This window comes from Colias croceus, chromosome 16 (genome assembly GCF_905220415.1).
Source record: "Colias croceus chromosome 16, ilColCroc2.1".
Lineage (NCBI taxonomy): Eukaryota > Metazoa > Arthropoda > Insecta > Lepidoptera > Pieridae > Colias > Colias croceus.
The window spans coordinates 5,245,792-5,258,352 of NC_059552.1; the positions used below are offsets into that span (position 1 = coordinate 5,245,792).

The following is a 12,561-nucleotide window of genomic DNA, read 5'->3' on the forward strand; positions in this document are numbered from 1 at the left end:
TGTAATATTATCGTACGTAGTCGGTGAATTTATTTACAAGTATTATTTTGCAACTTGTATCATTATTGTTAAATCAAATCTTTTGCTCGAATAATTATATCGTTCCAATTATCATTCAATATTTAGACGTTATTAGATTTATTTGATATATTGAAATGTTACCTAAAGTGACAGGTTCTCTCTTCTTGGTGGAACTGTGAACAAAATATGGTCGTGCGTGTCGCTTAAATCCTAAGAGAAAAGATGAGTGAACAGACTGAAGTAAATTACCTTGACGGTGATGTAGTATGGGTGAAACTCGGCTCTTGTTGGTGGCCAGGTGAAGTGGTAGGACATGAGAAGCTGCCTCCAGATGTCCTACCATCGTTTAGAAAACCACCTATAGCTGTCGTTAAATTCTTTCAAGAAGATTCATAGTAAGTAGTACATTATCATCATATGTATAAATATACTATGCAAAATAGAAATATGAACTTTCTATTTCTGCCCATTGTTTGATATTGTGGCATTAGTTGATACCAAAATAAACATGCATTTTTATTTAATTTTTTTTATATTTTTAGCCATCTATATTAATTGTATTTGGTATGAGCATTCCCAGACAGTGTTTATAAAAAACTGAATAAAATGATTTAATTAACTACTATTGTATTTAAATTTTTTCCAGTGAATATGTCAAGAATCCGAATTCTATTTATAAATATGAATGTAGTCGCAAGGATGAATTCATTCAAAAAGGACTCTGTAAGTTCAACCCTATTAAATTATTTGTTATCTTTGTTCTGTTAATGGCATTATTTCATAGTCAATATTTTGATTTTGTGTCTTTTTATTACATTGAAGTACCTAACGGTAAAGTAAATGATAGACCACAGTGTTTAAAGTATAATTTATAAAAAAATGATCTGCATTAAAAGTAAATAAAGCAACCAGCACCAGGAATAGTCATAACTGTATACTTGTAGAGTTAATTTTAAATGGAACACTACAAAATGGTCAAATAATTGGATCATATCTGAGTGCATAAGAATGAGTTCTTGAATGTGTCATTCGTTATTAGTAAAGCGATTATTATAATTAAAACAATTTTTTAAATAAATGGTTAATACCAACAAAGGGTTTGTTGCTGTTTAGCCTATAAGATTTATTTGAACAAAATTATATAACATAGCTTTCTGTCCCGGCTTCGCCCGTGGTACCTACATGTTTAAACTATCCTATCTCTCAAGTTGGATCGAACTGCACATGGTGTGTGAATTTTATTATAATCGGTTTAGTGGTTTAGGAGTCCATTGAGGACAAACATTGTGACACGAGATTTATATATATTACTAGCTTACCGCCCGCGGCTTCGCCTGCTTTCTCTAAAACGATTTGAGATATAAACTATCCTATCTCTCAAGTTGGATCGAACTGCACATGGTGTGCGAATTTTATTATAATCGGTTAAGTGGTTTAGGAGTCCATTGAGGACAAATATTGTGACACGAGATTTATATATATTAAGATTTATACTTACCTCGTTGAAATCCTGTGCCTGCTACTACAACATTTTTTTAACATATTTCTTTAATAAAAAGTACATACAAATAAGCATTTGTAGACTACAACAAGGCATTTGATTCACTGGAACACCGATCTATATGGGAAGCTTTGAAGAATCAAGGAATAAACAATAAATACATAAGGATCATAAAGAATATATACAAAAATAGCACAGGCAGAGTAAAATTGGAAACCGAAGGTGAAGTATTCCCTATAAATCGAGGCGTGAGACAGGGAGACCCACTCTCACCAAAACTTTTTTCCTCAGTATTAGAGGGAATCTTTAGAAAATTAGACTGGGATAACTTCGGCATAAACATTAATGGAACAAATTTGAATCATCTCAGATTTGCTGATGATATAATACTGATAACAGATAACCCTGGAAACCTTCAAACCATGCTTCTTCAACTGGCAAAAGAAAGCAAAAAAGTGGGACTATCAATTAACTATGGAAAAACCAAAATTATAGCAAATAGAGTGCGAACCCCAATTAAAATAGAAGATAAGTTAATCGAATATGTCAATTCTTATATTTATTTAGGCCAAATAATAGCTTTCACCGACCAAATGGAACATGAAATTGAGAGACGGGTTGCTCATTCTTGGAAGAGATACTGGTCGCTGAAAGAAATATTTAAAAATACACAATATAATATCACAATTAAAAGAAGACTATTCAATACTTGCATTTTGCCAATATTAACCTATGGTTGCCAAACTTGGGCTAAAACAAAAAAACATGACACAAAATTGGTAACATGCCAAAGAGCAATGGAGAGGAGCATAATGGGTTATACAAAAAAACATAGAAAAAGAGCTGTAGACATAAGAAATATAACGAAAATAGAAGATGTTGTGAAAAAGACAAAGGTTCTTAAATGGAGGTGGGTAGGGCATATGCTCAGAGAAAAGGGAAACCGATGGACAAGGGTAATTACTGAATGGACTCCCAGAGTAGATGCTAATAGAAAAAGAGGAAGACAACGAAAAAGGTGGTCAGATGAAATAAGGAGAGTGGCGGGGCCGCTATGGTTACGGAAGGCGAAAGAACGTGGCGAGTGGAAGAAGTTGGAAGAGGCCTTTGTGTCACAAGGACACGCCAACACCCACAATGCAATTTAATTTTAGTTTTAAGTAAAAATGTAACCTGAAATATTGGCAATAAAGGCTATAAATAAATAAAAATAAATAAATAAAACATACAAATAAACTTCAGGATCAAGTTAAACCATGCGGGCCTATATAACCAGAAACAATTTATTCATGAAAAATAACCCTTTTTGATTCGCTTTGTTTGTTTGCTTTAAAATTGGAATAAAAATATTATTAAGTAATCTATCGTTTACAGATTTGTATAGAACCAAACATGGACTTATGGAAAAATTTCCTGAAGATGTAATCCGAGCGGAGACTGCTGTTGGTGGCGATATTGAAATCCTCACTCGAGATGAGTTTCAAGAAACAAAGAAAGAAAGTTATGCTGGCTTATTCGGAGACCCAAAAAAGAAAACCCCAGCTTCAATGAAGAAAGGTAAGGTTATTTAGCATAATAGTAGTTTTATCTATATTTATGTAATCTGTTCTAATATTATAAATGCAAAAGTAACTCTGCCTGTCTGTCTGTTACTCAATCACGACTAAACTACTGAACCAATTTGCATGAAATTTGGTATGGAGATATTTTGATACCCGAGAAAGGACATAGGCTACCTTTTATTGCGAAATATGTACCACGGGCGAAGCCGGGGCGGACCACTAGTAATTAATAATAATACTTAATATAATAAGTTTGTTTGTATGGCTTAATGCTTTTGAATTTGGGTCCATGATCCATTTATCAGAGGACACTTCAAAGTTTCATAACACCAAACTACAACCAATAGAACTGGTAGATGAATGAAAAATATACGTTATGCAAAATATAAGTTATGCTAGCTCAATCCCTTCTCCTTCCCCTTTTAGACTACGCGGACTCTTGTTACACGAACCTCAGCGAAGATCAGCTCAATAAACTTGAACGATTGCAAAATTTCTGCATCAGATTTATATATGGTCTACGTAAATTTGATCACGTATCAGAATTTCGCAAAAAGCTCAAGTGGCTACCTATACGCCTGCGTCGGAATGCTCACACTCTACATCTCCTCTATTCCATTCTTTTTCATCCCAGTACTCCCTCCTACTTGAAATCCAATTTCCATTACCTTGCTTCTGAATCCTATACTCTCCGATCCTCTAATAACTTTCTCCTCCGTTTTCCTGTGCATGGTAGTAAATTATTCGGTACATCGTTTACTGTATCGGGTATACGTTTATGGAATGCCCTTCCTGAAACGATTCGTGGGGCCCAGACGATAAGATCTTTTAAAAAAATGCTTAAAGACTACTATCTATCTATATAAATATTAAATGTATGTTGTATATTATAATATGTATATTGCTGTATATTGTATAGTATGTATGTTGACCATTTATAGTTAAGTATTTATATATTGTAATCTTTGTATATATGTTTAGTAGGTTTATGTATTTTATATGTATATAAATAGAAGTAATTTGAATATATTAATTTATGTTGTATTTATAAATTATGTGTGACGTTGTGCTTTATTTATTTTATTTTTATTATTATTTTTTTTTTCTTCGAATTTATTATTTTAAATTAATTAGTTATTTGGCTTCCTAGCCTTTGGTATATTATGCTCTGTCCTTTACCTGAAGGTTGCCTGGCAGAGATGGCTTAGAGCCATAAGGCCGCCATTTGTACATTTTGAATGGTTTAGTTGTACTTTTATTTTATAAGACTGTGGTACAATAAAGAGTAAATAAATAAATAAATAAATATACAAAAATGGGAAAATATCCCGTTTGAAAACAAACTTGCTTTATCAATTAGTGAATAATATAAATATATTATCACTAATATAATCAAATATTTATTTGCTAAAAAACAGAATCAGATTTAATATTTATTTTCAACAAATATATAGGCACTAGGTGCTCGCTAGTAATAATATTTTTATTTCGATTATCTTACTCTACATTTACTTTTTGTCACTGCAGGTAAACATGGAAAAGGAAAATCTGGTGACCTTTCAAAATTTTCAACTCCAATAAGAAAGGTATGTAATATTGCAGTTATCATCTACTTTTATCTTATCCATCCAAAATATGTATATATAGTTTATAAATATTTGTTTTCCTTATTTCAGGTAAAAGAAAAGTCTAATTACAAAGTACATATTCTACTACAAGGTTCTAAAACCCCCAGTCAACCTGAAGAAACAACTCCCTCCACGAGCAGAGCTGGCTCAGAACCAAGTGAAGAAAAAACACAAGAATCTAATGACCAAGAATCTACAAAATCAGCAATCATCACACCTACAGCATCAAGCACGGGAATTTATGCATGTCATGCATGTCCCTTTACTACAACAAGGTTAAATGTATTAATTTTACATAATAAAACACATAGCTCTACATTTACGCCCTACACACCGTCACCAGTAAAGAAAAAACCTTCACCAAAAGCACAAAAATCTTCCTCAAAAGCAACATCAAAAATTTCTAAACCTCGAAAGCCAAGACAAGAGAAAAGTGAAAAATCACCCAGAAAAAACCAAGCTCAAAAACGAGAAGCTGAGAGTGAGGCATTGCCTGAAGTAAAGAAAATAAAAACTGATGAGGAAATAAAGAGCAGCTTGTTAGCCGATTGGGATGATGGGGATGAAGATTCAAATGGGGAATCTTCTACCTTAGCCATGGCATCATCTCCAGATGTACCCATAGCTGCTGGCTCACCAGCTGTCCCAACGCCTGCTGAACTACCTACAGTCCAGGCACCTAGTGAAATTGCTCCTGTTCCAGAAAAAAAAGAAGAAAAACCAGAGGCTTCAAATGACGCAAAATATGATTTTTGTGAAGACGAAGATTGGCCAGTAGAAGCTGATGTTGGCAGAAAAATACCACGCATTAAAAAACCTTCAATACGTAAAGAGGAAACGAAAAGCCTTAGCATTGATGAAAACGATATGGCACGAGAAGTTGCTGAACTATTAAATAAAACTACTGTACCGGAATTACCATCAGTTCCAGAACCTTTGAAAGTGGAGGAAAATTTTCCTGAGCCTTCAATTGTAAAATCTCCTGATAAAAAGAGGGAAAGTTCAACTGAAGGCAGTAAATCTCCAGAAAAAAAATCCGATCCTCAACCGCCAAAAACCATATTTAAAACAAAAACGTTTTTTCGAAGTCGCCACTCTAGAAGTCAAGATGCAATAGGCAAATATGTTGCAGAACAATTAAACGCTGCGGAGAGGCATGATATTGCGGATTCGGAAATAAATGGTTCCGACATCAATCTATCACCAGAGCCCAGAATTTCATCACCAATTGAACATGTTAAAGTTGCTCGTCTAGCACCAAAGATTCAACTTAAGAAAATGAATGCAGAGGCTGCTCAATGGCGAGAAAGAGAAAAGTATCAAATCCAAGAAGAAGTTAAAAAGACTTATTCCAAATCAGACAATTTGTGTACAGAGACAATGCCCTCAACTAAAACAAATACTGTGACAGTTGAAATTGAAAATAAGGATGTGTCAAAGTTTAAGCTGGAAACAAATAAGAATGAACCTTTAGATAAAATTGATAATGAAATTACTAAAATTGAAAATAATAACGAAAATGTTGAAACAAATATAAAAAAGAATTTAATAAATGAATCAGGTGATAACATAAATATTCTTAATAATAAGAATCCCTTAGAACTGAATTCACCTGAACAGTGTAGCAATCAAACCAAGAATCAACCTTTGGAAGAGAATGAATTAATTGAACCATATATGAGTGAATCGACTGCCTCTGCTGTAGATGCTTTACTAAGTGTTTCCAGAGAAGCTGATAGGGTCACTAAAGTAATAAGTGTGGATCCTCCTGAAGATTTGTTTGAAGATGACAATAAGGAAACTGTAAATGGATCTAATATTAATGGCTGTGAGGATAAATTAAAGGAAATGAAAAGTAATGTTATAGAGAAATTGAATCAAGAATCTGAAAGTATCGAAACAACGACCGAGCCTTCATCTCAAATTGAGAATGATTCAAAAACAATTCAAGTTCCAAATCAAGAAATTGAGAAAGAATCAGAACCTGCTTCCAGTAAGGAAGACTCCTTAAAATGTGAATTGGTAATAAATTCAATTGAAACAAATGGTGACAAAAACGGTACAGAAAAAATAGAAACTAAAACAGTGGAAAACATAATAGAAATAGTTCCCAATAATATTCCAACTGAATCGGATCTACAAATTGCAGAAGCTTTAATTAATTTACCTTCTACTACCATTCAGAATAAAGCATCTATTGAATGTCAAGATAAAATAACGTTAATATCGACAATTAATAATGAAGAAGTACAGGAAACAATTGAAAATCCCCAAAACAATTTATTCGGGGCTTCTGAAACTAAACAGCATGAAAATGACAGTACTCCAAATGAAAATGTAGCTATAGTTAAAACGCCCATCTTGACGAATAATATTAGATTTGAAAGCGAGGAAGAAAAGAGTGAAAATTTAAATGCTGCCCAATCATTAGTTCAAATGTCTGAATCCATAGATCATAAAATTAACATATCAGAAATTAATGCTAGCAAACAAAATGATATCAGTTCTGTACTTTACTGTAATAAGGCACAAGACGTCAATCGTTTTGAAAATACCACTGATGTTGTGTTAGGACAATCGTCTGAAAAGAAAAGTGAGACAATTATTAATGGTAACACAAGCAAAAACGAAAGTACACCTAGATTACTAAAAATTTTAGAAGATCCTTGCACTTCCAATGTATCTGCCCCAAATAATGCGTCTATCAATAAGAAATTAATTGTTCCAAATAAAGAAAAAATATTAAACATTGATGTTGCCAAATCAGCATTAAAGCCAAAACCGCAATCCACGAAACAAAAAATTATAATTAGACGTACCACACCTAATAAAACATTATTGAATAATGTGACTGAAGTAACAACACCAGATAAAATCATTTTATCACGCACAAATAAACCATCTGAAGATGGTTCTTCTGTACAAAGTTATACAATACAAACAACACCAGACATTCAAACAGATAATAATACAATCATTATCCAGCAAAAAATTCGTAAAATTGCAAAACCAAATCCTAAACTTCAGAAGATAAAACCGCAAATCACACCATCTAGCTCTGTTATTGATAATAAAACCGCGAAGGAAGTATCAAAACCCAAAGACACCGTGTTTGATATAAATTCAATGCCGATTGTTTTGTCTGATGATATATTGACACCAGAAAGTATAGAAAAAATGCCATTCGTAATGTCAGATGGAAATCTAATAACTACTTCCAGCAATACTAGAACTCCAAAAGGTAAAAAACTGATAACTCACACTGAAAAAATAACGGTAACCTCGGCTTCTAATAAACCAGACATAAAATCGCACATGCATCATCCATCTCTTGATAGTAATAAAGTTACAACGCCTAATATTCTCTCCAAGTCATCTAAATTAAGAGGATCCCCTAAACCCATGTTAGTAATAGATAAAACAACGGGTAAACAACAGATCATTATGACGAAATCGGAAACTCCCGTAAAGGAAGTAAAACAAACTCCCACAATAATACAAACACTTCCACAAACTACTAATAAAGCAGAAAAATTCATAATTTTACCATCGGCTAATTCTCCAAGACCTGGACGAACACAAAAAATTGTTATAGATCCTCAAACTGGAAAAGCACATGTTGTAGTGGGGAAAGGACCGGAAACAAATACTACTGTAGCTGACAACAAACCAGTGTCAGCAAAACTATTACCATCTGCTTCTGATACTACTACTCCTGGAAACACAGTAATGATTATTACTAATGCACAAGGCACGCAGTCAAGAATAGTCTTGACTCCTGAACATGAAAAAATACTATTTCCTAATAAGCAGCAAGCAAGTGTATCACAACTTAAAACAATAACACAACGTATCTCAACAAATTCTTCTAATCAACAAAAAAATGTGGTAACTACCGTTGCCTCCGTTAAAACACCATCTAGAATAGTGTCAAAACAAAAAAGTGCCATCATAACGTCAAAAGGGCAACTAATTGTAGGAGGTAGATTAGCAACAACTACGCAAAATATAGCACCATTACCGGAAATAAGACCAGCACCAAAACGAGTTTCCACTGAACCCAAGAAAATAGTTCAAGCTATCCAGAAAAGCTCTTCAGAGCCGTTAATATTTTTACAAAAGTCGGGTTCCGTTATGCAACTCACTGCTGCACAATTTGAACATTTACAGCGAACAGGACAAATAATTCAAAAAGTTCCTGTTCAGTCTCAAGAAAATAAAGTAATCGTACAGAAAACAATAACAATATCTCCAACTGACACCCTTGTACCTATACAAAAGCAGAGGGTGAGAAAAAATCTAGCTGATTCTCCAACACCTATGAAAAAATTAAAACATGAAATTGCAATAGCTCCTGCCCCAGCACCAACTTCACCTATGCCCGCATTGACACCAATATGTTCTACAAACATTTCATCCAGTTCAATTAATAACCCAAAATCTTCTTCTATTCCCTCATCCTCAAATTATTCAAATGTTGATAATTTTGAAGAATTATTACCTACTACGGCAATAGCTCGCCCTAATGAGACTCTTGTTGCGCAAACTGAACAAAGTACACAACCTACTGCACCACTCTCCGATGGACAACTGCTGGCAGTGCCGGGGGAGCATTTTGGAGGACCACAAGGTTCATTTTATCTTTGCGTTGAAGAAAATGGTACATTTACTCCAATAGATAATCGACCATTAGTATTAGAAAATAATCAACTCGTTCCAATGGCAGAACCGGTTTCAGCCCTTGCTCCACAACCGGAACGCAGGGATATTTTAGAGGCTGCGCTGGCTAATAGTGATGTTTTTCATGCTGAAAGCACACAAAATGATGCACCCGATTTTCGGGACCTGAATGCAAATGTATCTGTCCATTGTAGAGTGTCAGAAACTAGTACAACCTTAAATCAACCTATAATGACTCCAGTCGAAGTACCCACGAAAGTAGACCTGGAACCGACCATACCGTCGAGCTTAGACGACGGATTGGCGGTTATTGGTGTTACGCCTCACTCGGTGCCTACTTCACTGGAGTTACCAATAACAGTCACAGATCCACGAATAGCCCCTAAGACTACTGACCCTTTAAGTAACAGTAACTATAGAACTTCATTATTGCCTTCACCTAATACGGAGATGACGTTTGTGGTCACGGAAGAAACAGATTTACCGGCTGTCGGTCCCATATCTATGCCTTTATTGACAGAGGAAGAATCAGTGGGAAAATCTATGCCAATATTGACTGATGAGATTACTGAAAGAACAGTATCATCAGTAGAATCTACCGCAGGCTCACCCTCTTCGATTGACGTACGAGAATCGGAAACCGAGGACGGAAGTCAGTGGCCCAGAAGAATGCTAACTCCTGGATCTGATATCTCTGAAGCCTCCGTGGAGATCCCACTACAGCCGGCAATACAACTTTCTGTAAGTGAGCTATCACATAATAATAGTTAATTAATTTCTAGTGTTTAACCATATGTGAGAGAGACAATGATTGTTTTTTATACATGGTTTTAGCGATGCTAAACGTCATGGGTCACGTGTAGTAAGAATATATACGTATTCTTATCACTATTATGAAGAATACAATGTGCAATAGGCTAAGTTTTTATATTATTTAATATCATGAAAGCCTACGGCGAATAATAATTCAGTTGAACTGTTGTGTAGTAAAATACACATAATATTATAAGGATTTCATTGAATAATAATAATGTATCACAATGTGAGGACTAAAGTGAACTATATTTTATAATGTAGGTATTGCATAAGGATGAAAAATCATGTGCGTGTTTCAAACGTGCACAAATGTAAATATATAACAGGAGATGACTGATGCTCTATTGATTGTATTCATCTCTGTCTACTTTTATTTTATTAGTTTAATGCATTATGCATATAGAGTTTAATTTAAGATTATTATTGTAAAATAAAATTTATAATTATAACGTTGTTGGATCATATGTGTAATATAAGAAGTTAGGTATATTGTAATATTTTTTATAACGTCATCCATCTTCTGATAAGTAACATTGTGTACAAATACGCAGATTTTGTACATTGAATTGTGCTATAATTACTAAGGTCGAAACGGACACAAATATGTTTATATACTTTGGTACAGAAAAATAACCAGTAGAGGTTACTGCTTACCAAGAAGTTGTCAAACAATGTCTCAACTAATGAAATAGTTATTCATTGATTTTAATTGTGTAGCACTTATATTAAGTACAATATTTGTAAAAGTAACTAAACATAATGTCGAAAGCACATTAACTTGTGTGAACTATGTCTGGATGTAGAACTACGACAATGAAGTCTAACAAAAACTTCTTTGTAGTATAAGGATTTAATAAATAAACTTCATTCAATGTATCGTTTTATTTATATATACTTATTTCCTAATGACACCATGAATGATTATTTGCTTCTTTTAAATTACTATGTGTTCAGAATATAAGAATTTACAAATTTGTATTCTCATATGATTTAAACTAATCTATATCTACAAACTACGGTAACAATTTTTAATTTATAAATTCGTTTTAATACATGTGCAAGTAACAACAGAACTGTACGGATTATGACTTAACCTATAATACTTTCATTAAAATGTAAAATAACAATGGCAAAATTATCTCGGTAATGCGTTACAACGCAATTTTAACATCACTCTAAAGTCTAAACGCTATATTCTGTTTAGTTCATAAATTAAAGAACGCTGTTAAATAGTAAAAAAATATTGTACAAATATGAACAAACTATCTACAACGATACTTAAAATGTTTATCACAACACAGCAGGTCTTACAAAAACGTACATATATGTATTGAGAAAATAGTACAAAATTACTGTATTTTATATTTATTACAAATAATTCAAGGTTTAAATATGAGGTAACTCTGTTTCGGATAACCAGATGTAAATATGGCTTAACCAAAGTAATCTAAAATCCTCTCTATCATTTTTTATTTAATTATCTAAGAAAATTTACAGCTGTTCAAATATGTAGGTAATTAATTCCTTATTTTTGTATAATTTCTCGTCGTTATTGTAAGGCCTGCCGCGTGGTGTTAGGCAGGAAGAGGCACATCAGACCGCCGCTGGCGAGCAGCACGGCCACTATGAAGGTCGGGGCGGGACAGTATGTGTCCAGCAACGTGGCGATGACTACGTTGCCGATGATACCACCGAGACGGGCCGCAACCATGGATACTGCGACGCCGGTAGCTCTGTACGAAATAATTGTTGAAATTTAAAATCATTTAAATATTCTATCCCATTTCTCAATAAAAGGAAACCTAAAATTTAGGTTTAGATTATTTAATAATCTTCAATTGAACCCGAGGAAATATGTGAGCAGCATAACTTAACTTTAAGCGATTTAAAATATCAGTGAGCGGTAGCTTTGCAATTTTTTTGCTGCTAGATGGTTCTAGTATTGTTGCTGTATTACGTCTGCATCGTGATAAATTATACGCTAAGAAATAGAACAAACTTAAAATAGAACAATACTTAAACTTACAAACTATTATGTGACTAAGTAGTATTATTTACAATAAAAAAAATCTTGATTGAATTGCTAGAAAAAAATGGAAAAATAATAACAAGGAATTAACGAACAATAAACCTACCGTAAGTTGGTTGGAAAGACTTCAGTAATCAAACAGTCGAGGGAAGCGTTACCGCAGGATATGACTGAGCTGAATATAGCGCTGACTATAAGGTTGTTGGTCTTGTTGTATACGAAGTACATCGCAGCTGAGCACAGACCCGCTGAGAATGTTGCGAATACTGTAATAAAAAGGAAAATTATACATTTAATTTTTGAGGAAATAAATTTGGCATTTGT

General features: G+C 33.7%; 2 protein-coding genes across 3 annotated transcripts in view; one reads left to right on the forward strand and one right to left on the reverse strand.

Moving 5' to 3' along the window:
• Positions 1-11,080, forward strand: LOC123698673 (mucin-17). The gene is made up of 5 exons (XM_045645417.1): positions 1-416; positions 668-744; positions 2,897-3,079; positions 4,612-4,670; positions 4,761-11,080. Exons 1-5 carry the CDS (start codon positions 244-246, stop codon positions 10,161-10,163), a joined length of 5,895 nt encoding a protein of 1,964 aa, XP_045501373.1. The 5' UTR covers positions 1-243; the 3' UTR covers positions 10,164-11,080.
• LOC123698674 (synaptic vesicle glycoprotein 2C-like) overlaps positions 11,076-12,561 on the reverse strand; it is a 17,143-nt gene continuing 15,657 nt past the window's right edge. For both annotated transcript variants that reach the window (XM_045645418.1, XM_045645419.1), the window contains 2 exons: positions 12,344-12,503; positions 11,076-11,941 (listed from right to left, as the gene is read on the reverse strand). In XM_045645418.1, the coding sequence (XP_045501374.1) occupies positions 11,758-11,941; positions 12,344-12,503 (344 nt within the window). In that variant the 3' untranslated portion in view covers positions 11,076-11,757. The remainder of the gene's footprint in view (positions 11,942-12,343; positions 12,504-12,561) is intronic.

What these genes read in the sequence shown, in the direction of transcription:
- LOC123698673 (XM_045645417.1), top strand. Translation starts at nt 244, where the DNA reads ATGAGTGAACAGACTGAAGTAAATTACCTTGACGGTGATGTAGTATGG. An exon ending in TTCTTTCAAGAAGATTCATA is followed by an intron (nt 417 to 667) that starts GTAAGTAGTACA and finishes AATTTTTTCCAG; the next exon opens with TGAATATGTCAAGAATCCGA. An exon ending in ATTCATTCAAAAAGGACTCT is followed by an intron (nt 745 to 2,896) that starts GTAAGTTCAACC and finishes TATCGTTTACAG; the next exon opens with ATTTGTATAGAACCAAACAT.